Source organism: Trachymyrmex cornetzi, unplaced genomic scaffold (genome assembly GCF_001594075.2).
Source record: "Trachymyrmex cornetzi isolate Tcor2-1 unplaced genomic scaffold, Tcor1.1 scaffold468, whole genome shotgun sequence".
In the NCBI taxonomy this organism is placed as follows: Eukaryota; Metazoa; Arthropoda; class Insecta; order Hymenoptera; family Formicidae; genus Trachymyrmex; species Trachymyrmex cornetzi.
The window spans coordinates 90,803-105,622 of record NW_017299487.1 but is presented as its reverse complement, the minus strand read 5'-3'; the positions used below and the strand labels follow the sequence as shown (position 1 = coordinate 105,622).

The following is a 14,820-nucleotide window of genomic DNA, read 5'->3' as shown; positions in this document are numbered from 1 at the left end:
TAGCAGACACGTACAAAATTTTGCAAATAGTTGAAAGAAAAAAATATTAGATAACATTTATAATATTGTTATTTTGAACAGTGTACTCATATGAACTACTGTAAATATTGATTATCTTTAAAAATGACTATAAAAATGAACTATTTATCAATTGTTGGAGAAATTATGGCCTATGGCCATCTTTTCCGTATGGCCATAATACCCTAGTTTACCCTATGTACTTGAAAAATAATAAACTAAATTTGAATTAAATTAACACATTTCTTGAGTTAATTTATCTAAAAGAATGGATTTAATTGTTTAACTCCATTGTTTTAGTTAAATTAACGACACATTGAGTAGAAGTAATAGCGGGCTATAAAAATGATTTAAAATAATTCAAATTAGGTATAATTTGATATCATAAATTTAAATCGCTTTCATGGCGAAATTTGCGGGCAAAATTTTATCGAATGAACGCTATCGCGTCGCAAATGTTGCGTGATAACGACAGACAAAAAAAAAGAGAAATGCAATAAAAGAAGGATATCGTGTGATCCACGAGAATGGTTAAATCGCGAACGATTTGGCGTTCTTCCAGGATTCTTGAGGACTCGTCCGTTCCCTGACCGAACGAGCGGATCCGGCGGGAATTTGGCTTTAAAGGACATCACGATGGGACTCCGTTGGGTGCGTGAAAACATCGGCGCTTTCGGTGGCGATCCAACACGGATAACTCTAATGGGCCACGATACCGGAGCGGCGCTGGTGAATTTGCTATTGCTCGCTCCTTACAGCAAAGGTATAAAGAGAGGAATCCCTAGCGCAATTAGCAATTAATCCTACGAACTCCGCCTGAACGCTCGCGTACACCGCGCACGAAACGTTGAATTCCGCAGAATCCTGTTTTAACGGAACGTTCTTACGATTTAAACGTCTTCTAGCAATTAGAGAGAGACACGAAAGAAACTTACGTTTGCAAACGATTTGCGTATCTAGACCACGGTTGCCACCTCTCGACTAGTGTTCCATTGGAGATCAATAGCTGTTCTACCAAAAATCCTATTATCTTGCCGGAGATTGATTGCCACTATCAAAATTGTTACTGTTTTATGCTCTCTAAAAAAAGAAAACTCTTTTTCGAAATCGGAGGAAAACCGATGCGCGCACCTAAAAAAAGATTACCAAAATTTTGAGCAGTCGCAGATTTTTTTTGTCAGCTGAAGAGCCGGAGATTCTAGAGATTAAAAAAACCAGAGTTTCTAAACATTTTCGAATAAGAGCATCGTATGCTTTCCGTTTCATTTAATTTTGACCTATCGATATATATACTTTGTAAGTTGGTATATCACGCTATTCCTTTTCATGTGCACCATCAAATTCCCGTTGACAGCTTAATGCTGTCATTGCGTCATCAGAATTAACAGTTCATCGGTCGCTCCAAGCGATGGACTATTGGGATATAAAATAAATCAATTCGATCAGCGCGGAATAAACACCGGGTGTTGAGGGCGGCAGAAATATTTGCTTGTCGAGTAACTTGATCCAATATTTACGCCGCTAACGTATTAATAACGTTGTTGTTTATGACAAGAAAACACAATGAAAAATGATATCAATACCGTTTCGCTCAGCGTAAAATACATACGTGAAATTCGAACGAGAGGCTGAGCGATCGGAGGTTCGATCAATTCACCTATCGGCGGTGATTTCGCTGAAAACTCTTTGCCTGGCAAAATAACCGGCAGGTTAGAAACGAGGAGACGCTATTTGCAGGACCTTCGGTAGATTAATCGTCCAGGGATTAGTTGGCGAGGGTCTCATGGAGGAGACAACCGAAGGGTTGGTCCGTCCTCTCAAAAAAACATCACCAAGCTCGGGGTGACAAATTACAGGACTCCATTTTATTCGATAAGAGGAGAAAGCGAGATGAGACTTTTCCTTTTTTTTCCTCTCCTTTTCCCTTTTTTATCGTCGTTGGACAACACCAGCCAAAATTGAACGATCCTCCCAGCCTTTGTCCCTTCAGGTGATCACGGGATTCTCCGCGGTAGCTACTCAGGCGGGGGACGTGAGGAAATTGCGCAATAATAAAAATGCATGGTCCTCGGAACGCGCGTGGAACAAAAGCAAGGACGCTAAAAGCGTCGTAAATACATCGCCGTGCGATAAATCCATGCGAACGCGATTACGGCGTGATATAGTTGGACACTAATTCCGCGCCAATCAGGCAAATTATGACTAACGCTGCGACCGTTTCGCTATCCATACGCTTTGCATAATCGATGGTCCAGATTCATTCGATTTGGCACGCTTAAATGTTCCACAGCTGCAATAATTTCGAAATAGTACAATTTCCTAAAGTTATCTATTGCAACCTTATTTTATATATATATATGTATATATATAATATAAATTAATAGTGTTCTTTATGAAATCTTCATTGTTACATATCAAAGGAGCAATGGTAACTCAATCCCTTGAGTTAAATAACATTTTGATATTTTTAGCTTCATATGTATGTATGAATCAAAATATACCTATATCCATTTCTCTGGTTAGTTTCAAAGTTAACAATGTCCATATTAACGTTTGCACTTAGTACATAACTAACGTTATGCACTTTGTACATAATAAACTAAATTTGAATCAAATTTGTTTAACTCCAATGTTTTAGTTAGATTAATGTTATATTGAGTAGGAGCAGTAGCGACTTATAAAAGTGATTAAAAATAACTCAAATTGTGGATATAATTTAACATTACAAATTTAATAGTGTTGGAAAAGAAAAATGAAAAGTATATTGTCCAGATGCTTAAAAGTTTTAAAGTTCATATATAAATATTTTTGTTATATTTCTCTACCTTATAAGAGTATAACTAATGTAAACTTAAATTCTTAAACGCCACATTACGAAAATAACTTGAGTATAGCGTAATCTAATTCGGTTGTTTATCATTTTTATAAAAATGAACATATCGTAAACAGTCAAAATGCAAAACTTGCGCGTATCTTTAAACTATCTACTTACTTAAAAGTTGATATATATAATTTGTTTATAGCTATTAATCTTGCATTTTTATTAAAAAAATAACCGTTTTATTTAGACGAAATTAAATAAATCGTGATTATATAAAAATTTCAATGTAATAGTTAAACGAAAAGCAGCATCGTTCCCTTTGCGAGAAGCCCCTCAATTTCAAAATTGTCACCATTGATAGGGAAAAGCCGAAAGTGTATTCGCTCAGACAGGCGGAACGGACGTTAAGAAGGAACACGAAGGATAAGCGTTGTGGGGAATACGTCGTTCTCGCTGTGGTGGTCGGCCGGAACCACTCTCCCGTCTGGCCATTTCCCGGACCTCCGGTTGTGCAGGAAACAGCGCAAACAGTTTACATCTCGAGAAGGGAGCATCGCTCTTGGTTGTGCATTCCTTCCGCGCGCCATCCTTCCTCTCGAGGCTCGACTCCGATCTTGGAGTGAATGAGTGAGAGAAAGAGAGAGAGAGAGAGAAAGATGGGAGGACGGACCCTCGGGGGGAAACCGCTTTTCTTTAGCATCCCGGATGCCGTCGAGGTCAGTCGGTTTTTCCGACCTTACCGCACTTTCCGCTTCTTCGATTCTGACGTCGGCGCCGCCGGCGGTCTCCGCGAGACCAGGTGCGGTTCTATACTTCTTGCTGCTGCTGGTCAGAGATTGCGGGTACCGGGAGGATGCTCTTCTTTCGAAAAAGAAAATGCTCCGCCGAAGTTACGAGTAAAGCGGTAACGAAGATGCATCGATTTTTAATCCGTGCTGAGAGAAAAGTCTCTCAATTTTTTTTTTCATGTGTAATTTTCTTTTCACGCGAGTACTTTAGAAATGTTTGAGGCTTTCGAAAACCACGGAACTCTGAGATGGTCGTTGATCGCGTGAAGAGGATTGTACCAGGGAGAGATCTACTCTCTCACTTTACTTCCGACAAACGACATTAGCTTCTGTGGCAGACGAATGCATCGTCTGCAGATGCTTAATATTGCAACGAGATGCGGCCCAAGTGGTTGCGCTCGGTCGGTCTAGGACTTATAGTTATGCAAAATTAATGAGAGACTGAGTGGAATAAATGGAGAAGTGTCGATGAGAATTGCCGCTTGACCGCGACGCTGCAAAAATATTAATAGACCCTTACGTATCGTGACACAATATAGTTATGAGGAAACTCGCGGAAATGCGGTATACGTTGTTAGTTATATTTCGATGGTAAAAGTATAACGTATATCGTAACAAGAGTTCTGGATTAAGTTGCACCGAAACTAGTGTAAAATCGATTCGGGTGTTACGTTGATTCCCAACGATTTTTCGCGGTATCCACACGCGGCGTTTCCGTGCAATCCGCTTTTTGCCGATGCATTTTGTTGTACTCGATACGATTACGCGGGGAACGGCTAATGGCTTTGCCCGGCGTTGCGTAAAAAGTTGCAAAACGATCGGTTTGGGTTTTCCGTCGATAACTAGCCGTCGAAGGTACGATTGCTTTCCCACCGTTAGCTGCTGTCTGCCTTCGGCGGATTTCGATGTCCGATGATAAATGAAGACCGTGCTCTACCAACCGGGTACCACCGAAGACATAAACGTTTCGTATTACATCGATCTCTCGTGTAATTCAGAAAGTCACTTCTTTTAGCCTTCCCAGGGGTGTTTGGGGTGCGGTTTTCCCGCCTCCCTTTCTCAATCCCGAGAAGACTGTCGACGTTACGTATCATCGCCCGGGAAGAGACAAGAGAAATAAGCTTCTCATGGCGTAGAGAGACAGTCTCGATTTATCGTTTCCCCCCGTTGCAATTTTTTATGAGCGAAGACTTGGGCGTGTGCAACACGCCTTGAAACGTCTTCTCTGTTACGCGTGTATCATGTTTACGCGCGTATGTGTGTGTGTGTGTGTGTATGGTTGTGTGAATTCTTCAATTCTTGGAAGGTAACATCGTCTCTTCTAGAGTTGCTTCTCTCTACCTCGCGTCCGTTCCTCTGGCAGTTTCACGGCTCTCACGAACCAGAGATACGAGCGATTGGCTTCGTGAGTAATCAAGGAGGCAACCGAGTGTGATTCCTGGCAATTGTCTGATTCGCTGCACCCTGAGACGTATAAGACCTCCGGTTATGGCAACTCAAGCGTCTGCAGCGTTTCAGATTATATTTGCGCAAATGTGAAAAAAAAGAAAAAGCAGATAGGAGGATTTCATTCTCTGAAAATATCTCGCATGAAAACGTATCAGTCAAGCTTGGTGGATCAACAGACTTTCAATGTATAAAGAAAAATAATGTAGTAAGTTATTATAATTCTGCAAATCCTTCATGCAATTTAATCCTTTATCTTGTTATTAAATGTACATTTGTGTTTCAAAAAATAATTACGAAATTTGTTATTAAAATTTATTATGATTAGAAATGTATAGTGGGTTTCTCTCGTGTTCCCGAGGGAATGGTATACGGCGAGAAAAGCCAAGCGCTATGCAATACTACGCATAACAATAAGTCATAAAAATAGCTTCCAAACAGCGTTTCTACCTTCGCGTCTTCCGTTTCGCGCAGCACACTCCCTTCGTTCTATTTTGCAGTTCGTTACCGACAAAAATAACCGGGGAGAGAAACGTCCTGGTGACGTTATGCAAAAAAAAAGAGAAAGAAAAAAGATAGAGAGAGAGAGAGACCATTTCCCGGATTTTCGGAGAACCGCGTCGTTATTGCTCCACGTACAATCGTCGGATATGGAATTGATTTCGGCGTGTTACTCTATCATCTCGACGATCGCTAAAATCGTTTTTTGATAGGCCGCTAACGCACGAAATTTCGATGCAACGTTATTAAATTATTTTCAAACTATTGAATTATTAACCGACACACCTGTCATCATTTTATTCGACATTCAAGCACGTCGAGTCAACAATAAACTGTTAAATCTAAATTAAAATTTATTTATTCCCATACGTTTGCGCACACGCTTTTAAAATTATTGTTAACTTTTTCACGGTGATAAAAACCTAGTTATAGTATTTCAATAAAATTAATAAACGTTAGAATTTAATGAAGAGCTCAGAATTAAGTGTGTTGCTCAATCTGCTCCGAGCAATTTTCGCTCTTACGTGTTCAAACTTAATTCAATCAGTATAGCGCTCCCGCAGGTCTGTACGTGTTCATAGAATTTTCACGAGACGCACGAAGTAATTTACATGCGGAATGTCGGTTGAACCGTCATGGGAAGCGAGAGAATCGTGAGAGTATGTCCCGATACGACGATCCTGAAGTCGTGGTCGCGAAGTAAGTAGACGGACATTCCGCTCTGCATCCTTTTGCACTCCCTGAGAACGAAGAAAATAAATTAGAACTGCCGTATTTTGCGTCGCTTCCTTTCAAAGTATAATTTGCATCCCAACCAAATAATATTCTTCTAAATTGGATGAAAATTCACGTTGCTTCCGTAGAACCAACGCAACGAACAATATTTCCTCTATCTTTTTTTTTTTTAATAAGAATAAACGCCTTTATCTTTCTTCTGTCTAGAGAAAATAATATTTTACGAATAAAGTTATGATTTTTGGATGACTTAACATCTGCAAATGGACATCGTCGATGCTAATGCTTTTCCCCGTAAAAGGCATCGATATTGTCGATGCATGAATATCGCGTAACCCGCGCGCATGATGAACGTCAAATTTTTTCCAACCCCAGCGAAATACCAGAGTAAAACTCTCGGCCAGGAGCAAATACGTCTTTTTAATCTATTATTTTTTATCCCATTTAACGAACGCTGGAAAATCAAACTTTTTAAAAAAAATAAAAATCATTCGCGCTCATAACTACTTTGTCCACATAGTGGTATTTTGCGCAAAATCCTCCATCGTCTGCGATTGGAAAGCTCGGATCGAACGAAATCCATTTTTCCATAAAAATTAGCGATGTGTATTTATGTACCGTCGATAGGATTGTCTTTTGTGATCAAATGATCAAAAATTTATCTAAACTTTCTAAATCTGAATCAGGATACTATTTATCAGTCCCAATGCCATTGAATAATCAGTGAATTCACAATAAAATTTAATTAAAAAAATTAATGAAACGCGCAATCTTTAACTTTGCTTTAATAGTATAAATTCAGTATATACGGTATTAAAACTGACATGCAAAAATATCTATTTTAATTATTTTAATCATAATAATGCTCAAACTTCTTTTCCTTTTCAGCATTTTCATTGTAATATAATGCACAAACTTGATACTTTCTTTTTCAGTTGAATTTCACTGATCACCCATTGGCATACTTAAAACTAATAATGTCAGCAATATTCATTATTTCAGATTTAGAGAGAATGTGATTTAGTCTTATTTGTGATAGAATTCTAAATCTCAAAGAGAGACACCTCCGGCATTCGACTGGGTGATATCCAACAAAAGTTCGAACGGAAATCACGAATAGGGTAAACTAGGGTATCATGGCCATACGGAAAAGATGGCCATAGGCCATAATTTCTCCAATAATTGATAAATAGTGCATTTTTATAGTCATTTTTAAAGATAATCAATATTTACAGTAGTTCATATGAGTACACTGTTCAAAATAACAATATTATAAATATTATCTAATATTTTTTCTTTCGACTATCTGCAAAGTTTTGCACGTGTCTGCTAAAAACTGTTATAATGTCTAATAAATTACAGTTAAGCTGCCATAATCAACATTACATACACAATAAAAGTACGTAAATTGCAATGTGACCTATAATTAATATACTTTTATTTTCACTATTTATTTATAAATACTATGGCTATCTTTCTTAATATCATGGCCATTTTTTCCCTAAAAATCAGATAAGATGGCCAATGCATACTTTATAATATTTTGATAAAATTAAAGTTCTGTTAAGTATTTTCTTTTTAATTTCGATAGTATTTGTTACTTTAAGCTTCAGTGAAAGTAATATCCCAAATATTGTTAAAAAGTAACAAGAATAAATGTATGTTTTTTGCATTTTAAAAAACTATGGCCATCATACCCGAGTTTACCCTATAACTATGTGAGGAAATATGCAGACCATTGAGAAATCTCGATTGGTCACTCGTGTGATGTACCGCGTTCCTGAACGACAATCAGCCAGCCAGTTGCTCGATGCTCGGCACTCGCTCCGAGAAAATCCATCTCCGGATGTAAGCCGGCCTGATTACCACCATCACGCGCCGTTGTTTCTTGTTTGCCTTTAATCTTTCGCCGCTTCGCTAACGAAAAGTATATACAATTTCCGCCGACCGCGCGCGCCTTCGTCTCTCGTATTTTTTCCTCCCCCAACGGTCTGTTTCATCGCGTTCACCGAGAGAAATCTCATTATTCTCGTTATCAAGAAGCGCGAGGAGGACACCGTTGTCAATTTGCTAGGTTCGTTCTCTTCAACCGGCGCCACGACGCCGGGCGTCGCCGAGCTGATGAACGAGGCGAATTCTCGATGATTGCACCATGATGAGAGACGTGAAGGAGATCGAGTAACCACCGAATGGGCTGGCACCCCCGATGCGTCGAAATTTCATCGACGTGTCGCGACGCGACACGACGCGACGCGACGCGACACTCTCGTATCGTGGACATGACATTGTGGAGGAATTATGGTAGCTGGTTGGCGAAACGAGGCTAGTCGCGAAACGATGGGGGCGGGAGAAAGCGCGGACGAGGGCAGGGCACTGGGTGAAATATCGCGGTTTAACGTGACAGTTTAAGGGCGTTAACCCTGGCGACGCTAATGTCGTCTGCGCGATGGAAGGCGCGGTGGCCACTGACCGGCTCTTCGCCCCTTTGTAGAAATGGCGACCGTATTTCTTCCGCAACATTTATTAATATACGTTTCCAAAGTACAAGCCGGCAATAGCACTGGACGAGGTGAAAAATGGAGTAATTGTGAGGCGAAAAGGAGTCGGGATCCACGGAGGCGAGTCGTTTATTTCGGCAGGCGGTAAACGCACTTCGTTTCTTTTAGTCGACAATAAATAAAGGCGTATATCTGAGATTAAGGGAATAAAGACACAATTCGAGATAACGCGATAAAGGATTTTTCAAGGGGAGAAAGGTTGAATAATGTTGCTATTATAAAATCACGAAGATAGGGGAGGCTTTGATCGAAGCGATCTTCTATCACGAATATCAGCTCGCACGTCGTGTGTAATCAACGTACAATAGTCAATCCGCGATTGTGGAGAACGACGTGATGCTATCAAAGCGAATAAATCGAGTTTCTCGTGGCCGTGATCCCTGCGTGAACGTGCCTCACAGAAATAAGAGAAGTAACGCAGCCCGATGTCTATTATCAAGTCGCACGATACACGGTCGACGTCGACCGAAAACGACATCGAACAGCGAAATGGACGTTCCGCGTCGTATCTGGTACGGAGGGACCATTGCACGATCGGAATAATTGGTCCCAGCGCCAGTCGCTACACGAAACAATCGGGAAGGAAGTGCAGATATTCGAATCGTAGAATTTCGAAGAAGACTGACGATAGCCACTGAATCCTAAAGTCGTCTTTTTCCCCGATTAAACGTTGCAATAATTTTTATGAAGGGGATTTCATGTATTACTTTTATAGGTTTGGAAACTCTTTTCCAGAATTAAAGTATTAAATGCATTAATACTAATCTGGTAGGTGGAGTTTATGCTGAGAACGAAAACATGTTTTGAAATTGAGTTCTTTACCATTTCTTAGTCCAATATGGCGTCTAAAGCTGTCAAGTCGTGACGACATTTGCTTAATATAAAAGCTCTGCAATCTGTACTTACGAAATTGGAGTCTGGAAACTAGTAAAATGCATGAAGAAACAACGTCGAGTTCTTAAACTTAACACCTAATTTGATACGAAAATTTATGCTGAAAAAGAAATTTACTAAATCTTAATATTTCTTCGAATAATTCTAAATAAACTTTTACTTACAATACATAAATATTTATTCGATAACAGAAATGATAGTTAAATCAAATTGATGTTTTTGTATCAAATAGATTTACATTTAGTAAATATTTGCTTCGAACTATTCCTACAAAAATATTTATGAAACTTAATAATTTCTTCCAATGTACACGTATGATGTCAATGTAGTAGTAGTGCGTCGACGTATATAAATCATACGCGTGTAAGTTCCATTAAATCGGTGAAACAGTGATCCCATCGGAGTTCGGTCTTCAGTTTAGGATCCCCTTAAAAGATTAGCTGTGGGATCTACCGGCGATGGATTATCTGTATTTTCCTTCCGGCTCATCCGCAAACGTATCGCGGCATTGGCAACGCTCCAGAGGGGTGGATAGTGCGCATCAGGCGGCACCTCTTAATAATAATAGCGATAAAGCAGCCAAAAGGGGTACTTCGGGTCACCGCGTATGCGCGCACACTCTTTCCGAATGCGTCGTCTCAGAAATGGAACTGCGATCGTATGTATGACGGAAGATGAGAGGGATCTCCACCGTGCGTCTTCTTACATCGTCGCTCTCTTCCTTCGCAACTTCTTTCCCGGTTTTATGGCTCGTTGGCAGCAGAAATTCTGCGTTAAACGCATCCGCTGTTCGCCGTTTTGGAATAGCACCGCGACGAACAGATTTAATATAATGAGATGCGACGTTTTCTAAGTAGTTGGCGAAGGAATATCTCCGGCGCTATGAATGCCAATGGGGTAACAATATTTCGTAGACAGTAATATATTTATGATACATTTACGAAGAAGGAAGAAGTCAGGAATTTCACGTATTGCAAAATTCGAGCTGTGATTGCTGGTTCTCCAATATAGAACGAAAATTCGGAAAAATCGGACGACTTAAAAATCAGTCTCTGCTTTTGTTTATTCGAAAACTTTTCGCTACAACGAAGAAAATCGCGGATAATAAATATTGACCGAAATATATCCGCTAACGTTGCTCGGCCCGGCGATTTGCTGTATCAGACGAATGACACTTGCGAGAAATTAAACGAGTATGCACGAATGTAAAGGGCGTGTAAAGTCAGAAAATACAAATATTTGTACTGCGCATCAACGATACGCGAATGTTTATGTTGGACACATATTGCCTAATATTTCTCTTCGCTACAGGACGAGCATCGCGTTCTACGCGCGCGCGATGTTTGCATTCGAAACAGCGATTTTCATAAAGAAACCAGTGACGTTCGATAAACGACTTTAGCGTCAGCATAAATGTTTGCCGGCGAATATGATTTTCCGGTTTGTAATCGGAATACGCGCTAGAGATACTATCAAATGCGATATTAACGCACCGCTTGGAAACGTTCCGTGTTGCGTTACGTCATAAAATTCAGCTCGTTAAAAGCGAGATTAATTAGGTTCTGCAATATCCTTTTCAATTAGCATGAATTTTCCACGAAGGCGTGATTTTCTACGTTTTAACGTTGCCAAGCGGCCGCTGGAATGACGTGCGATATTAATTGCGCTACCTAGAAAATTTCTTCCTGTATGCGCCGATCGGATATTGAAAATTACTCAACGTGTTTTCCGCCTCTCATAACGACTAATTCAACTGCAACTCCGTCGCGTAACAGTTTTTAATCGTCCGATAATCGCGCGTTCGATTAATTCGCCGGATTTTCGATTCGCGCGGAAAACAAACCCCGACGTGGCAGCGGACGGCGCGATCATATTTACGTCCGCTTCTAATTATCCATGCGAGGATAATAACCATTTGGGGTAACTCTCGTCGGGTTCATCGCTTCCGCTCGATCAGCCGGAAGCTGACGATATCCAGCGGTATTCGCTATTCGATATATACGAGTTACGACGAGCTTACCGCCGAACAAAGGGGATCTCCGCGTGTTTATAAGTCGCTCCTGCGTGCCTCAAACCATCTGTTCCTCCATAGGATTATTTCACCGTGTGGTATTATCCAGCGGCTCGGCACTAAGTCCCTGGGCCTCAGTGCACGACCCGAACGATATCAGGACGAAGATCGGCGAACAGATGGGCTGCTCGACCGAGGGTGACGAAGACATAGCTGACTGCCTCCGAGGAGTACCGTTGAAGACCCTCATGGACGTGCAATTACCGGAAATCAGGTAAGCGCTTAGACACAAACGAAGCGTTGAAGGATATTCACTCTCCTTCCCTTCGACGGTTAGGTCTACATTTGGCAACCACGTCAAAGGAAAATTGAAATAATGAAATATGTATTGTGAAATGGAACAGATGGAATATATCGATACTCTTCTTTTCCATCTTTTTATTTATGATAGCATATCGATGTAATAAATAGTACCTCATCCCATTTATGCGACACACGTACATATATATACATGCATATACAGGGTGTCCCGAAATTTGCAAATTAAATAAATACCACAGCAAGAAAGTTTTTGGAAAAGTAAGTAAAAAAAGTTATGTGTACATTTTTATTTCAATATAGTTTTTCAGATATAAGATTTAAATCTAGCCAATATTATAGATTACATTAGACAGCTACCTGTCCACGAATCGCACGTGCATATTAGTAAGCACACACTTTAGTATTTAGTCCGTAATTTTGTCTATATTTAAACACTTAATTAATTGTTATTTCATAAACTATTGCTTAAAATAAAATTTACAAATAACTTTTTTTTACTTAATTTTTTGTAACTTTTTCATTGTAGTATTTCGATTCACGATTTTCGAGACACCCTGATATATATATAATATACGCGGAATTCATATTCATCGCTTGAATGGATCCAATGAAGCTATGCATTTCGATGAAAAGTGGAAATGCCGGATTGTAAAAAATTCAATAGATATGATTGATTCGTTAAAAAAATGACATCTGGCTAGCACAGCAGCAATTACTGTGTTACAAATTTATAACAATTTCATGAGTCCATGGCTGCGATGACTTATGATAAATCGTCATGAGTTGTCGAAACTGCACGTGGCAATATTTAAAAATCTTGTAGTGTTATAAATTGCCACATGGACGTTTACGCAATCAAAAATCGAGAACCTAGAAAATTGCTGGGTCTTAAATTGAATTCTGTCGACACTTGCACTGCTTTATTAGGTATTCGCGATGACGTTCACAGGACGTTAACCCGGATTGTGTAAGTGCATTTACCAGTATATTTATCACGAGGTTGAAATGAATCTGCGATACTAATTGCAAGGATAATCACATGCACGTACGGTGAATTATCGGATTACCGTCAGATCGTGGTGGGTTAATAGCTCTCGCTTTATTGATTTAATACCCTTATTATATCAATTTAATATCGCGGTCGTTTGCCATAACGAGCGAGGGATCTGACTTTGTCGTTTTGTCCCACCAGATTTGTGCCCCGCATCGGGCCCGGTTTACCGGTGGACCAAAACAATCCCGATCCGGGTCTGGACATGGAGCGCGCGAGCGACGCATTCATCAAAGTGCCGCTGATCCTAGGCGTCTCCACGACCGAGTCGAATCTTGACTTCAACAACAACGACATACAATTCGGCTTCGAAGAGGATCACCGGAATCGCATCCTTCGCACCTTCATCCGCAACGCCTACATCTACCATCTGAATGAGATCTTCTCGGCGGTGAGGAACGAGTACACGGACTGGGATAAGCCGGTACTTCATCCCATCATAATACGGGACTCGACCATGGAGGCATTGAGCGATGGTCATACGGTCGCGCCGCTCATGAGAATCGCCTTCTACCACGCCAGGCGGGGCGCCAAGACGTACTTTTATCACTTCAATCATCAGTCCAAGGATAGCGGCTACGTGCAGGTAGACACGCTCGATATATCGTTTCGAGGAACTTCGCGAGACAAAGTTTCTCGGTGCGAAGAAATTTTATCACGGGGAATTGTAATAATTTTATTTTTAAATACCGGAATTTTACAGCATAGCTTTTTTTTTCCAAGTAATAGCCAACTTTAAGAAATTTTCGAGGCGTAAGAGATTTCCGAGAGAAATGTGCGCAGGGATGCGCGAAGATAGCAAGAAATCACGTAACTTAGCGTTGTCGATCGACTGGGATATCCGCGGTATCTCGAGGCGTCGATTTTTCTCTATCGTAAAACGATATCGTCCACCCTGCTAACACAGCTATTGCACGCTACTAACACAGTGAAAGGTGAAGCGAGCGAGTAGAAGAGGTAGAGACGCTGCTTAAGTCTGAGTTAACTCCATTAACTTGACATCCCGAAGAGAGACTAACGTTCGCCCTCGACACCTAGTAGTCTACCGGCACTTCCAGTTAAGGAAGCAACCCGTTCAACCCCTGCCCGACACACACTCTCTCGATCCTACATCCTCGTAGCTCATCCGTCTCACTCTGCGTCGCACTCGATCCATACCCGGCTGGTAACCGCTGGCCATGACTTCACGATGAAGACACTGATTTAATAAAACGCCCCGAGCGACCCGCGCGCACCGTGTTCGCATTTTGTCTCGGGAATGACGGGGATTTGTCACGCTTGACATAATAATATCGGGAGGACAAGAAAGAAATTGTTATATCGGCCAATTTGTAAGGTCGCTGCCAAGCGGCGCGTTAAACTCGCGACGGGGAAACAGATTGACGTTTTCAATTTAGAGGGGAAAAGGAGAATCATAGGGGGCTTGAGAAATTTCGTATGGCGTGTTTGTAGATATTCAAGAAGACGAATTATATCCGACGCGGAGGTGTATTATCTTCCTCGCGATATTATCTTCCTAGGGGTTAGAAAACCGCCCGTAGAAATAATGAAAGTCAGCGTTAGGCGGTGCGCGTCAAGTTGGTCTCCAAAAGTTAAAGTTGCAGGTTAATCCCACGCGGCGAGAGAGTGCAGATGGTCGTGAAGTTAACAACGATTCAGAGTATCAACGTTACTTT

The 14,820-nt window shown here is 40.8% G+C and overlaps 1 protein-coding gene across 1 annotated transcript in view; it reads left to right on the top strand.

The window, feature by feature from the left end:
- Window positions 1-14,820, top strand: part of NLG-5 (neuroligin 5) — a 198,298-nt gene that overhangs the window by 178,891 nt on the left and 4,587 nt on the right. Inside the window, exons 6-8 of the mRNA XM_018513400.1 lie at window positions 581-781; window positions 11,854-12,046; window positions 13,286-13,730. Of these exons, the coding sequence (XP_018368902.1) occupies window positions 581-781; window positions 11,854-12,046; window positions 13,286-13,730 (839 nt within the window). The remainder of the gene's footprint in view (window positions 1-580; window positions 782-11,853; window positions 12,047-13,285; window positions 13,731-14,820) is intronic.